Genomic DNA, 15,536 nt, shown 5'->3' with positions numbered 1-15,536 from the left:
TGGTTATATCTACATTTTTATTAAATCTGCTCTAGATCAGGGTTATTGTTGTAAACTAAAACTATTAATAACATTTCTATTAAGAGTTAATTGAAATTAAGCTAAAATACAATAAAATATACATATTTATAAGAAAAACAAACTAAACGAAAATTGGAAAAGTTTGCACTAAAAGTTGAAGCACTAAAATTATTGACTGGAAATAAATAAAAACTAAAATGAACTAAAACTGAAATGAAAAATGAAACCTAATAAAAACCCGACAAAAGCACAACGAAATGACTGAAAATGAAATTAAAATGAACATGTTCTGATTCAAAATATTACTAAAATCATAATAAAACTAAAATAGCGCTGCTCTAGATCATAAGGCTTGATGTGATGGTGTGTTTGGAAGCTGGTCTGAAGCTAGTTTTCATAACAGTTACCTTCATACAAAAACACAGAGCATCATTACGGCAGCTTATTTCAATTTTGCACAATTTATTGAGATTATTGGCTGCTTTTTATTGGAGGTCATCACACACCTGGTCTGGATGTGGAAGTTATTGGTCGTTCCAGTGTGTTCAAAGTCGTGGATAGCAGCAGCAAACACCATGGCCAATATTTCCAGTTCAGTGAGCCAGTGCTGTGGGAGAGCAGACCAGTCAGCCATTACCCAAATCATCATCATTACCATCATTCAACATCATTAAAACGCATTTCAACAGCTGCGCATATTAACCTGCAAGTTAAGACCTCAAGCGTTCAGCTCGTGTTGACTACAAACAGATGTCATATTTGTTTTGTCAGTGCGAGACATGCACACAGAATCCACTGAGCGCCCTCACCATAATGCCAGTGTGGAGCATCAGATAGTGTGCCGTCTGCGTGACATCAGCAGCGTGGATCAGATTGTGGTAGGGGTTTCTGTGCTTGCTGTAGCCCATTTCCAGAGCTTCCACGAATGACACCAAGGAGGACACTGGTATCTACAGAGAAGAACAATCCCAGTTACACAACTAGAGTGCTTGTGATTGTGCATTTCAACCACACTGCTGGTCAACAGTTTGGTGTCAGTAAGAATGTTTTTGAAAGAAATTAAGGATGCACTTTATTTTACAGTACGTGCACTTTTAATGTACTTACAGTGTGCTTACTTAAGAAAGTACTGCATGGCTAATATAAGGTTAAGGTTAGGTTTAGAGGTAGATTCAGGGTTAGTATTTAGTCATTATCCAGTTAGTGTCATTACTACAAGTACATAGAAATTAATGTAAATGCGAAACAGGACTGTAAAATAAATTGCTACCAAAATTAATATTATTTAGTAAGAACATATTAAATTGATAATAGATAGACATTTATAACATTGCAGAAGAAAATTTTAAATGTTGCTTTGCAACTGTTTTAGTTGAAGTGCTATTCTACAAATGAAAAATAAAATAAATGAAAGATAAAGACACATTTAATATTTAACTAATAAAATTTACAAAAGCAAACATTCTTCAATAATTCAATAATTCCTAATTCAATATATTAATGAATAGTATAATAGTTTGGAATCAAGATTTTTAAAAATATTTTTGAAAAGTATTTTATGTGTGCCAAGACCGCACTTATTTGATTAAAAATACAGTAAAAAAAATTGTGAAATATTACAACAATTAAAAATAACTGTTTTCTATTTGAATATATTATAAAATGTAATTTACTCCTGTGATGGCAAAACTGATTTAAAAATAAAATAAAATCAAAATTGTGGAAACCCTGATACAATTTGAAAGTATGGCTGAGTTGAGATCTTTCAAATTAATACTTTTATTCAACAAGGACGCATTAAACTGATTCAATTGACAGTAAAGACAGTTTATAATATCACAAATAAATGTGGTTCTTTTGAGCTTTTTTTGGTAGAAATATCAGTTTCCACAAAACTTTTTAGCAACAATGTTTTCAACATTGATAATAATAAAAATTATAATATCCTATAATTATATTTAATAATTGAGCACCAATAATAATTGAGCACTAAATAAGCATATTCGAATGATTTCTGAAGGATCATCTGACACTGAAGCCTGGAGTAATGATGCTGAAAATTCAGCTTTGCATCACAGGAATGAATTACATTTTTACAAAATATTAAAACAAAAAACTATTATTTTAAAATATAATAATATTTCACAATATTACAGTTTTTACTCTATTTTAGATCAAATAAATTCAAAGATAAATAAAAGATACTTCTTTAAAAACCATAAAAACCCATTGTGTTAAAGAAAAGAAAAGAAAAACTGGCTTTAGTTTTGGATTCCCAACCCGAATAGAGACAGAGAATGGGCCTTCAAGCTGCAGTCTGAGGCTTTAAATGTCCTGCCACAGCAGATTAATGGAGCATGTTACAGGCAACCGAAAGGCTTCAGCAGAGAAATATCCATGTGTTATCGCACGGACAGCAGGGACTCCATACCTAACCACCTAAACCCAAACACAGGCAGTGTGTGTCTGCTGCATGTCAATTGTAATCATGGGGCTCTGTGTTTGTGTGTGTGTTAGTTGAGAGTCTATCATCACCGCACTTGTGAAAAGGGTAAGAAGTGATGAGAGCTGACACAATGGTGAAAAACAAAGAAAGAGAGTGGATGGAAAATGTCAGATGCCTCATATACCACATATAAATCTCTTGTTACAGGGTAATAACATGTATGCTTTGAAAACAACACCAACTTTGGTTGTAGTGTAATTCCAAAAGGATGAAATCACAAGAAAAAGTTAACATAACAACTCACGTTCATGTTGTTTCAAAACTGTATGACTTTCTTCCGTTAAACACAAAGAGAACATGATGTGCTTGTTACTTTTTTTCTATGCAATTACAAAGAACGGAGACCGGAGCTTTCAAGTTTTAAAAATGAAGCAAAAGCACCATAAATGTATCATAAAGTAATCCAGAAAGTATTTTGATATCATACAACAGCTTTGTGTCATGAATGATTTGTGAACGAATCATTACTGAGTTTGATATTTTCAATTGATCTGGTATTGATTTAGTTATTGGCCCTGTTTACACCTGGTATTAAGATGCGTTTTGGTCGAACGGATCACAAGTGGATGACGCTAAATACAGGTGTAAACAGGGTCTAAAACAGTTTGAGCTTGTCCACTTTCGACCACTTATAGAAGTAGTCGAAAACACATTGCTTTAGTAGTGTACATGCTCATGTGATTGAATGTGTTAGAACAACCATAAAAGACCACCTACTCTCCGCCTACTGACTTAATGCGTAAACATTATGGGAAGCGAGCTAGCCAGACGGGATATAACTTTCTCGGCTGAAGACCCAAATTTGGTTTGAAGACGAAAAACATACCAAGCACAATATTCTCTCACCATTCCTGATTTCTAACACACACTCGCAGTGTTCGCCGTGGTTTTGCAGCTGTCAGAGCAGAAACGAAAGCTGATGCGTCTCTGGTCACGTTCATATGAAAATTGCGCACGCTTATTTTGTCCATTAAAGATCTGAAAAAAACCCCATGCATTTAACCGCCCATAGACCCTCCCCTTGAAGAAATCAGGAGAGAAGTGGTTGAAAGTGGACAAAAGAGACGGATTAAAACACCAGGTGTAAACGGGTATGTCTTCGTCGTCTACTTGTGATCCAATCAACCAAAACGTATCTTAATACCAGGTGTAAACTGGGCCATAGAGGACTTCGGTTACAGAGTCCTCAATTCTAAACAGATTCTATGATAGGAAAGATTCACTGATTCAGTCACAGCGGTTAACAGCTCACTGGAGGAGAAGATTACCAGTAAATGGCAATTTGTATTTCAGTCTTTTCCAGTTTTTTCTCAAACAGAGCTATAGAGGGTATGCACATGATGTCACAGTAGGCAGGAGTCACTGCGGTTACACCCACTGAGTGGCAAAGTTGGTGTTCAGCTTGAATGGCACGAAAAACACACAAAACACATCTAAAATGGGAACGTGCTGTGCGATTGACTGTACAAATAGGTTCAACAAGTAATCTGAGCTATCTTATTACAGACTGCTGAAAGCTGCAGAAAAGAGAAACAAATGGATTGCAGCAATTCGCAGAAACAACTGGATCCAGGCAGCGAAACGTGGATTTGCAGTTACCATTTTGTCAGACAGGTCGGAGTTTAGGGTAAAAAAATTATACTCTAAAATATAACAACTAAACAACTAAAAATATCAATTGATGTCACTTTTATCCCATCTTGAAGTACAACCAAGCATCAATTCAAATTTATTAGAGCTTCACAATACACTTCGTTTCCAAGCAGCTTTACATGAAGTCATAATGTTATATCTATAATGGCTTGGTGCTTTAACAAGTTTTAGGGCTGGGTGATTTGACGATATAACAGTGATATAAGTGATCATCCGGAGCTTTACCTATATTGTATTTATTTTATTTTCTAGCAAGGCATTGGGTTCACAGGCTTTCCTTTATGTATTCCCCGGCGTCTAAATCGGGTTCATATAAATGTCAGGAAACCCGATTCCTGGCCACATGTCAATGTCCATGGACCACTGGTTCTTTGGTAAGTTGTAAAGAACACTGTCGAGTCCAACAGCCTTTAATTTAAGCAGATAATCGTTTGTTTTACTCTCGTTTTCGCAGTTTCCCCTATTAAATCCAGTCATGCTGCAAGATGTTTTGCCACTCAGTCCTGCTGAGGGAGCGTGTCCCGGCGGGGAAGTGACGTCAATGCATACCATCTCTAGTAGGAATTCAGAAGTCTTTGAATATAGTGCACAAATCCTATGGGTTACATTTATGATATTTGATTTGGTTCTTTTGCATTAATTTTGAAGCTTGAAAGCCTCTGTCCTCATGGAGCGTGAAAAAGGGAACAAGTTCAAGTGTATGGGTTAAATTAAATGAATAAATGAAATTTAATTACAGATTAAATTTTATTCAGTGGCAATATGAGAGTTTCCCTATGGGCGTATGAGTCAGAATCCAAAGTAAGCAATGTGTTTAATATCTCAGTATTGGTGTGTGTCTGGTTTTTGCAGTCTCTCGTACCCTGAAGCGGCTGATCAGGTCATATCTGGTGAGCAGTTCATACACCAGGAACTTCAGAGCGTGTTCGCTGCTCGCCTCTTGGAGCGTGAAGACGTCAAATGACCATTTATCAACATCCTGAAAAGTAGGAAGACTCGTATGAATTGGTGGCAGAAATAAAACTTTAAGGAAATAAACTAAATCCATGTTATAATCTACTGCAAAGATAATGTGTACCTTTAGAACTGAAATTACAGATGGTGGATAGGTCAACCCGGCCATGTTGGATGTTCTTCTGTACATTCTGCAAACATGCACACACAAACCATGATGTCTTTTTGCACTATTACACGCTGAAGTTTATTTTTAACAAGGTACATTTCAGTAAAAAATTTTAAACACATGTATATGAATTCACATGTAAAAAATGCATTTGGGTAGTTGACATTGAACACTTTTGGGGAGTTCTGCAGTGCTACTGTATTCTCCAAATGAAAAAAAAGTTTAATGGATGTTATGCATAAACTACTTATTTACATTGAAGCCATAAAGGAAAAATAGCCAGATTACATCTAAGGGTTGAAAGGGGGTAAAAAAAAAAACGTCATGAATGATGCAATAAATAAAAAATATTTACGAACAAACAATTTACTTAACTTTACATATTAATGTTATGGTCACTGTGTACAAAGTCAAATTATAATTAATAAAGTTTAAGTGTCTGAGTCCAGGACATATTTCTGAAAGTCTGGCTTATCTTTTGTTTTGTCTTTACCACAAAATAACAGATGTTTTTCTCATTTGAATGTCTTTAATCATTAAGAGAGCCCCATATATCCGTTCGATATCACACACGCGGTGATCAGCGCCTCAAGCTCAACAGGTGTCTATGACATTCTGAAGGAGTTTCCATGGAAATGAGGGAGGCAGCGTGCGCATATTACTCAGACATGAGGGTACATGCCACAGAGAAGAGGACATTGAGATGTTCATTTTTAGTTACTGGAAAAGATTATGCAGAACAAGCCCTTCAGTGTGTGTCTTATGGGTCGGTAATCTTATAGACATTTTCCCAGTTAGAAGGGAAAGATGCAAGGTCTGTGAAATGAGACCGTCTGTTTGATTTAAACTCATTTAGAGGCTTAAAGGCTCTGTCTCAAAACCTAGTGTGCCGCATTGCTGTCTACAGCCTACATAAGCAGCTGCCTTCAAAGACAAAATCGTAGTCTATTACATACTTCTGCAATTTTAACAGTTATGTGTGTTGTCCTTTTCCTATGAGAAGATGCCTCGCTTAATTATTCACTTTCCTTCAAATGTCCTTAATTATTTCCTTCAAACTGTGAGAGATGCATTAATGGAGAGATGCATTAATGGATCAAAAATGAGTGTTTGTTTTTGCTTTGTAGGAGATTCTGTTGCAGAAATTCTCTTCCATAGACCCTGAGTCTTCGACGCGAGCGCAGTTCATGCACATTAAGTGTCTTTACGGCCCCAATTTCACTGATCTAATGGCTTATGAAAATGCTGGAAAAGAACCCTTAAAAGTTATTAAACATACAATAGCGTGTACACATATATTATCGATGCAGAGTACAAATGTGAACAGCCATGCATTTATTTGTGCATTAAATTATAGCTGTCACAGGATATGTATGTTTCTGTGCAGTTTACTGTGAGCTTACAAAAACATGTATAATATATTTGTTGTGAGTAATGGTGAATTGCAGCATCCATTTGTGGGAAGCCCAGATGCTTTCAACTCGATGTAATAAAACTGTCTGAATCAGAAGCTGTTTGTAGCATTTTTTTTTTAAATTGTGGCGAGAACTAACAGGGTGTTTCATGACCCTTCAATGTTAGAATGTTTCTCAGCCATTAACATGATATTCCAATAAAGTATTAGAAATAAACTTTAAAACATTACACAAAAACATTGAAACTTTGAAACTAAGTATATTGACATTTTTCTCAATTCATCTGCCATCTTGGAAAAATTTGTTCACAAAGCTTGGTGCAATGCATTCTGGGATTGTATTTTCCGTGAACAATACATGTAAAGCTGGCTTCTAATTTTGTCAAAGGCTGCATTTACACTTCAGGTCTTGATGCCCAAATCCGATTTTCTGACTATATCAGATTTTTTTTACATCATCTTTTAAAAGTGACCCGTATCCGATTTTTGCATACTATACACTGCTGAAACTACCAAATGTAGACGTTCTGACCCGGAAAAGGAAGTAAAACAGCACGAAATGCAATGGATGCAGATGCAAATAAAATTATCCAGTGTTTTGCTTTCCACAATATTTTGAAAAGTCATCAAAAAGGTCAGCAAAACATTGGTCTCGTACGGCGGAGAAAAAAGAGGAGAGCCCTTGTTGGCACTGTAGCCACGAGCGCTTAAAACCGTGCCTCCCCATATCTCGTGAAATGTCTTCAAACACGGATTTATTTCTGTAACAACCCTGACACTCAAACACTCAAAAGACATGAAACCTCCGCATTGCTCCACTGTGTGTATCCTTCGTCCTCCATCGCGCCTATAATAAGTCATGTGATCTCAGTTGGTGGTGTCCACCTGAGTTGACGTCACCTTTTTTAATGACGTATGACTCGCATTTACTGGGGAATATCTGATTTGTCTGCTTACATGGCACACGCAAATGCACGTATCCGATTCATGTCCGATTTATTACCACATATGAGTGAGGCCTGAATCCGATCTGAGAAAATCGGAATCCATGCGCTTTTTTCCTGCTTACACGTTCACCGGTCATATACGATCTGTGTCACATGAGAGGAAAAAATCGGATTTGGGTCAGTTGAACCATGCAGTGTAAATGGGGCCAAAGTGTTGCCTACGTGGGTTGCTTACTGGGTGAAAATGTCTAGGTAGAATGTTAAAGGGTTAGTCCACGCTAAATTGACAATTCTGTCATCATTTACTCACCCTCATGCCATTTTAAACCTGTATGTATTTCTTTCTAGTGCTGAACACAAAAGATTATATTTTGAAGAATGGTTGTCCTGAATGAAGACATCAGAATGTTCATTCCACAGAATGTTCTTCTGAATTTTAAAGAAAGTCCACAAAAAGTTATATTTTGAAGAATGGAATCAAAACGATTTTAGTTCCCCTTGAATTTCATTGTATTTTTTTGTCCATACAATGGAAGTCTGTCAATGGGAACCGAAACTGTTTGGTTACCGACATTCTTCAACTGACATTTGAAGGACATCAGGGTGAATAATTGATGTCAGAATTTTAATTTTTGGGTGATCACTTTAATAAATATCATGAGTATTTTGTGTAAAATGTTACCGACAATGATTGATTGAGCATAAATCACAATGGATTTATTATTAAATGAATCATTATAAGCAAGTATTTCATTATTAAAATCAATAGATACCGTTCCACAAAGATCCCAGCCTGAACGGCGTGAACGATGCTGCGGAACCGGGGCTTCTCCTCGGGCCGTCTGCGCACCACTCCCATCTTCCTGGTGAAGGTGGAGGCCAGCCAGTCTCGCACCTCCATGGGCACAGAGTCTGCCTGGATATCACTGAGCTCATCCTCGGTGTCCAGAAGCCGCCTAGAGAAGAGCAAACATTTTCAGAGAGGATATTACTCCAAAGAGCCTACAGCAGCTGCTGTGAAGAGCCGACAGTGTTTTGTTTTAAAAATAGAATTGAATAGAAATATTTCTTCATTCCTAACCCCATTAAATAAGATAATTTTGTTTTCAAATATTAATACTGAGTAAATATATAAAAGTAAATAATATTATATATAAAAATCAGCATCGGCCATTGACAAACGTATAGGCTGGTTGACCTATGTCTGCATGTGTCTGACCTATACTGACCAACAGGGAATCTGTGCTCTAGTGACAGTGTCAGAGAACATCAGTGGAAGTCAGAACTGCAGAGTGGGAAAACCCATAGGAGGCTGCAGCCTACATTCAAACATGCGTCGGTGGGTGTTACAATCGCTGGGATGTGCAATAACCGATGTGTAAAGATTAAAAATACTATGTTTAGGGGATATATTTTTGGCTCTGTCTGTGGGTTGTAATAGGTTGTTATAGTTTCACAAAACCTGTCAAGAACATGTCCCAGTCATATTTCACACCAGTCAAAAGAAATTAAAAAAAATGTGTGCATAGAAAATAAAGCCCCTTATTAGTACCAAAAAAAGGTTTTTTTGCATTGTGTTGACGGTAACGCTTCCTTTTACAGGACAGTACTTACGTGTACTTACAGTGTACTTACCTAGAAAGTACTGGCTAATAAGTACATGGGTTAGGGGTAGGTTCAGGGTTAGTACCTAGTTATTACCCAGTAATTATAATTACATAGTAAGTACATGGGTAACAGGACTGTAAAAGGAAGCGTTACCATGTTGACATGCATGATCTTACTGATTATAATTCAACCTTTTGTTTGTTTGTTTGTTTTTTGTGTACTGGAAGCTCTTTACTTTTGACATCATAACTGTCAAAATTTTTATTTATTAAATTTTAAATTATGATACAACAAAAATATGATCATCCTGCATAAGGAAGAATCGATGTTAAATTCATAGGATTCTGTTTGTCCCATATTTATGCATTTTACTCTCAAACAACTGAGAATGCATCAGTATAAATTGCATTTAAATAAAATTACAGATTTGAATTTAAAATAAATGAAAGTTGGATGCTAAAAGCAGATTCATATCATTTAAACATTTGGGGTATACCGGTTCGTATAATTTTCGTTTTTGTCTTACTACTGGTTTTACTGAGGATAAGAGAGCATATGTTTAAAATAATACGATTTAAAATAAATGTTTTCCATTTGGAAATATTTGAAAATGTAATGTGATGCAAAGCTGAATTTTCAGCATCATTACTCCAGTCTTCAGTGTCACATGATCCTTCAGAAATCATTCTGATATGCTGATTTGCTGCTCAAGAAACCTTTATTATTATTATCAATGGTGAAAACAGTTGTGGTGCTCAATATTTGTATCATTCTTATCCTCCTTACTTTTGACATAAAACCTGGAATAAAATATAATATACAGTATATTGTGAACTGTACATGTTTTCGTGACATTCACTCAAACGGAGCTCCACGCCTGCTTGATGTTCTGCACTGCAGGTGATATTTATGTGCAGACAGAAAGCAAGAAAACATCTCCACAGCCACTTGCTCATTTTCTCATAGTGTCGTGACTGATCCTGCCCTTGCTCTATTAGAGAAAAAGCCAGCATTCAACGCTGAAGTAGCATAAGCAACTGGCACAAGATTAAATAAATAAGCTTTTCCTGAGAAATGAATGCGGCAGAAAGAATAGCGACTGTTGTTGCTCAGTCTTACGCAGACAGCCCGACCGGCGCAGGAAATGCGACATGTTATCATAACAAATATTCTCTGACTTCCAGTAACAAGCTAAAATTGCTCAAAGCTGCTACCATGGCAATACATCCTGTGCCTGTCATTAGGAAAACGTAATTAGCCATAGCCGAGTCTGTCTAAACACAAGTCCATCAAACGAGAGGCTGGCAGGGCTCTAGTGGGACGACGCTAGCGCTCTGTACACGTCAGTGTGAAGCACAACAGAGCGACAGAGCTTTAGGTCTCGGTTAATTAGGATCAAGGGCCTCATGGGACTCACAGCTACGCTGACTTCCGCGGGGAGCAAGATGCGGAACATGAGCACTCTTAGCATGTCTCACTTCAGACGAACGTGAAACACCTCCTTCTAACTGCTGGAGATAGAGATGAGAATGCTTGAACAATAAAAGGGTGGACTCGATCCTCAGTGGGAGAGCGCTAGTACCATTTATACATGTTGCCCCTTTCCCATGAGCCCATGAAAACAAAAAACAGAGACTGAGAGAGAACCAAGTAGCTCTGATCATCTACTGTAAATAGAAGAAATCTAGCTGCATCCTTGCATGAGAAGAAATAAATGTTAAAATAATTGTGAAATCAGAGAATTCAATCATGATCATCCTGCACAAGTCAGAATTGACCCAATAAATCCATATACTGTAGGATGCCGTTTGACCCATTTTTAGTATTTCTCTCTAGCCTGGGAAAACCCAGACAACTTCCGGCAAATTTAGATTTGCTCTGAAAGTTAATCTGGCAAAGAGCTCATTCAAACCCATTTCCAATCCGTCGAAATCGAGGCTCCAATCAGAAACGTTGGGGCGGGCTTTACACGATGACGACAGCGCTGGGATTTTGAAGCAGATTTTGTAGCCTACATTACAAAGATGGATGCCGCCATCAAACATCACTCGTTCGAATCAGCTATCGCGTCTGTTTTAAGCGATTTGAACGTTTCCTTTTTGTTAAAAACCGAGCAAAGAACAACACTCCGAGATGTGTCTCCGCCGCTCTGCATACGTCATCTCCTTCATCGCTCTGATTGGTTTTAGGTCTATCCGCGATGTCCGTTGGTGACGCCCCTCTGGAAATGATTCGTCTATGACGCTTTGCCAGACCATAACTCAGTTACAACTGAGAATGGTCTGGTTTTAACCAGGCTAATTTCTCTCTAAATCAGCCAAGAATGTGTCAGGTTTTAATTGCATTTGAATAAAATATGTTAAAAGCAGATTCCATATAGTTCAAATGTTTCAGGTCATTAAAATGTTTTTGAAAGAAGTCTCTTCTGCTCAACAAGGCTGCATTTATTTGATCAAAATACAGTAAAAACAGTAATATTGTGAAATATTATTACAATTTAAAATAGCTGTTTTATGTTTTATCATTTTCAGCATCATTACTCAAGTCTTCAGTGTCTCATGATCCTTCAGAAATCATTCTAATATGCTGATTTGGTGCTGAATAAAGCATTAATTTCTTTTAAAAAATGATACTTTTAAACCCCAAACTTTTGAAAAGTACTGTACCTTTTTGAGACATGATTTAAAGGGTTAGTTCACCCAAAAATGAAAATTCTGTCAGTAATTACTCACCCTCATGTTGTTCCAACCCCGTAAGACTTTCGTTCATCTTCGGAACACAAATTAAGATATTTTTGATTAAATCTGAGAGTTGGATCACTCCTCCATAGGCTTCTTAAGGGATCAAAACTTGTCGGCCCAGAAAAGTTATTAAAGACATCGTTAAAATAGTCCGAGTGACTACAGTGGCTCAATCTTAAGTTTATCAAGCGACGAGAATACTTTTTGTGCGCAAAAAACAAACAAAATAATGACTTTATTCAACTATTCGTTTCCTTCTCTGTGGGCCTTGAGTGAGTTCACGTAGTGAAACTACGCAAAGCTTCTAGGTTGTACGTCACACGCATCACACACATGACCAGTGTCGGCCAATAGTGAGCCTACGTGTGACGTGCAACACAGAAGCTTTGCGTAGTTTCACTACGTGAACTCACTCAAGGCCCACAGAGAAGGAAATGAATAGTTGAATAAAGTCGTTATTTTTGTTTGTTTTTTGCGCACAAAAAGTATTCTCGTCGCTTGATAAACTTAAGATTGAGCCACTGTAGTCACTCGGACTATTTTAACAATGTCTTTAATAACTTTTCTGGGCCGGCAAGTTTCGATCCCTTAAGAAGCCTATGGAGGAGTGATCCAACTCTCAGATTTAATCAAAAATATCTTAATTTGTGTTCCGAAGATGAACGAAAGTCTTACGGGGTTGGAACAACATGAGGGTGAGTAATTACTGACAGAATTTTCATTTTGGGGGGAACAAACCCTTTAATATTGTCTAAATAATGCAAAATCCATCAAGTTTTTATCTGTTGGATTTTTTTACTTTTGTCAGAACTTAAATATAAAATATAAAGACAATCAGACATCTTTCATTCTATTTATTGTGTTTCATTGGTGCACAGTTGCACAGGATTTAAAATGTGTAAAAACACAAAGCTGAACTGTAAAATATTTAAACTCATGGTCACACTTTAGATTAGGGTCCAATTCTCACAAGTTAGTATTAACTAAGAATTTTGCTCATTAATAGTCGAGTCAAGTCACCTTCATTTATATAGCGCTTTTAACAATATAGATTGTTTCAAAGCAGCTTTACAGTGATAATAGGAAATTAAAGTAACATAAATTGTTTTGGCTTTACAGCAGCTCTAGAATAAAGTTATTGTCCAGCTAAAGTTAGTTTTGATAGATTTAATTCTGTTGCAAAGATCATTAGTTATTAACTTAGGGGCCGCTAACACGACACAGTTCTAACAGAAAACCCTTAACGCGCTCCGGCCCGCTCATCCGCACAACAACAGTGCCTGGTCGCTCGAGAAAGCAATCCTTGAAATAGATTCCAAGGTGCAAGCCTTGAAAAATTTTGGGGGGAAAAGTTGACAAATGCAAACCGGTGCAAACGCTGACGCCGTTAGTAAGTTAGAATAGTTAGTTTAGTAAGGTAGTTGTTAAGTTTAGGTATTGGGTAGGATTAACAGATTTTAGAATATGGTCAAGCAGAATATGACATTAATATGTGCTTTATACTGTAAGTACTACTAAACAGCCAATATCCTATAATATGCATGCTTAAAAGCAACTAGTGTTGGACCCTAAACTAAAGTGTTACCAAACTCACAAATCTCTAGTGTTATAAATCGCCTTGGTAGAAGCTAAACTGATATGTGTGTAATGGCGACACTTTACAATGATATTAAATTAATTCAAAGATTTAATGAACTCATATGCCAAAATTAAAGCTTCAAGCAGTGATTATCTTAATTATAACCAACACACACATAGCTACAGGCATATGCTGTACTGCAGCTGTCGAGCATTTCGATTGTTTTTACAAAGTGGCCCGCTGTCACATGCCACCAGTATGGCATATGCCACCAGTATAAACCAATCTCAACTGGCATATGTAGTCTAAAGAACTGAAGAGCGTCACTTATTTCAACCCCATACTGGGACTGTGAAAGGCAAATATTCACTTACCTAGTTTCGTCGATGTACACGGCCTCTAGAACCGATGCGGCATATTCAATGTTTTTCCTCAGATCTACGACATTCACCTCCCCCTTATCCAGCTGCTTCACCAGACATCTCAATCTGCAGGGGAAAAAAAAGTCAGAGCTTCAATTCATGAAAATTCGACATCTGATCTGAAAGCGCTGATGATTTTCTTTGACATTACACTATTTGTTACAGGAATAGTTCGCATTTTTACATCATTTATTCAACCTCATAGACCTGTATAACTTTCTCCTGAGTTTGGCTCCAAACTCCACATCATCGTCTATTTTCATTGTAAAGAAAAAAAGCAGTGACAGAAATTCATACGAGTTTGTAATGACATGGGTGGTAAATGATGATTCAAATTTTCATTCTTGTGTGAATTATTCCTTGAAAGAATACAATAAACACACACACACGCACAAACAAAGATAATTAAAACATATCCATGACAGTAAAACACAATCTGTTTTATGAAAGAAACAAAATGGATAAATGAGACAGACACTGCCAATTCCACACCCACAAGAAAACAAAGAGCATTAAACAAATAAAATAAAGGATTACAGTTCATCAGAATCTTAATCATCAAATCTCATGTGCCAAAACGCTACGCTCGGTTAATCTTTCATGGCACTCACAATAAGATTTTTTTTTTTTTGTATTTTGAATAAGCACAGCAAATATCTTGGCAGAGTTGATGTGAGGTAACCCTGTAAATATGTAGGTCAAAAACAAAGTTAACATTTGAGAGTAATGAATTCCATGTAATCCAATCACACACTGCCTCCCATTCCTTGTTTTCTGAACAATATCTCTCTTATCGCTCCTCGAAAATGATAGCCTGTGAATGATTTACACACTGCAACAAGATGAAAGCACAAAAAATACATAAATATAAATACACCATAATCAAAACGACCCACCGAATATTTTAATGAAATAAAATATTAATACAATCGAATCATACAGGTAAATAATGACAGAACTATCCCAGTTTAATTAAATCTTATTTTACACAATATTCACTAAAAGAAACACAAAAATAACACGCACACACACACATTTCATGTTTTATGGGGACATTCCATAGACATAATGATTTGGTAACGCTTCCTTTTACAGTCCTGTTACCCATGTACATATATGTAGTAATTATAATTACTGGGTAATAACTAGGTACTAACCCTGAACCTACCCCTAACCCATGTACTTACCTTATATTAGCAGTACTTTCTAGGTAAGTATACTGTAAGTACACGTAAGTACTGTACTGTAAAAGGAAGCGTTACCAACGATTTTTATACTGTACAAACTGTAAACCTACCCATCACAAAAACCTTTCTGCATTTTTAAATTTTCAAAAAACATCATTCTGTATGATTTATAAGCTGTTTTCTTCATGGGGACCGAAAAACGAATTCGGATATTGCTATCTTTGTAGGGTTTTCCACATATTATCTCAAATCTTATCACCAGTTTTATGGAAACCCACTGAAACGGGAAAACACTAAAGGTACTCGAGATCCAAAATACCTCAAGATTCATCCAT

At 36.6% G+C, this 15,536-nt stretch overlaps 1 protein-coding gene across 3 annotated transcripts in view; it reads right to left on the bottom strand.

Moving 5' to 3' along the window:
• Window positions 1-15,536, bottom strand: part of pde1a (phosphodiesterase 1A, calmodulin-dependent) — a 91,855-nt gene that overhangs the window by 13,290 nt on the left and 63,029 nt on the right. For all 3 annotated transcript variants that reach the window (XM_056265646.1, XM_056265645.1, XM_056265647.1), the window contains 6 exons: window positions 13,967-14,080; window positions 8,438-8,620; window positions 5,259-5,325; window positions 5,043-5,159; window positions 831-971; window positions 528-628 (listed from right to left, as the gene is read on the bottom strand). In XM_056265646.1, the coding sequence (XP_056121621.1) occupies window positions 528-628; window positions 831-971; window positions 5,043-5,159; window positions 5,259-5,325; window positions 8,438-8,620; window positions 13,967-14,080 (723 nt within the window). The remainder of the gene's footprint in view (window positions 1-527; window positions 629-830; window positions 972-5,042; window positions 5,160-5,258; window positions 5,326-8,437; window positions 8,621-13,966; window positions 14,081-15,536) is intronic.

The sequence above is a fragment of the Rhinichthys klamathensis genome, unplaced genomic scaffold, assembly GCF_029890125.1.
Source record: "Rhinichthys klamathensis goyatoka isolate OS25496 unplaced genomic scaffold, OSU_Roscu_1.1 h1tg000237l_1, whole genome shotgun sequence".
Lineage (NCBI taxonomy): Eukaryota > Metazoa > Chordata > Actinopteri > Cypriniformes > Leuciscidae > Rhinichthys > Rhinichthys klamathensis.
The sequence above is the reverse complement of the archived record's forward strand: the minus strand, read 5'-3'. Positions and strand labels throughout refer to the sequence as shown.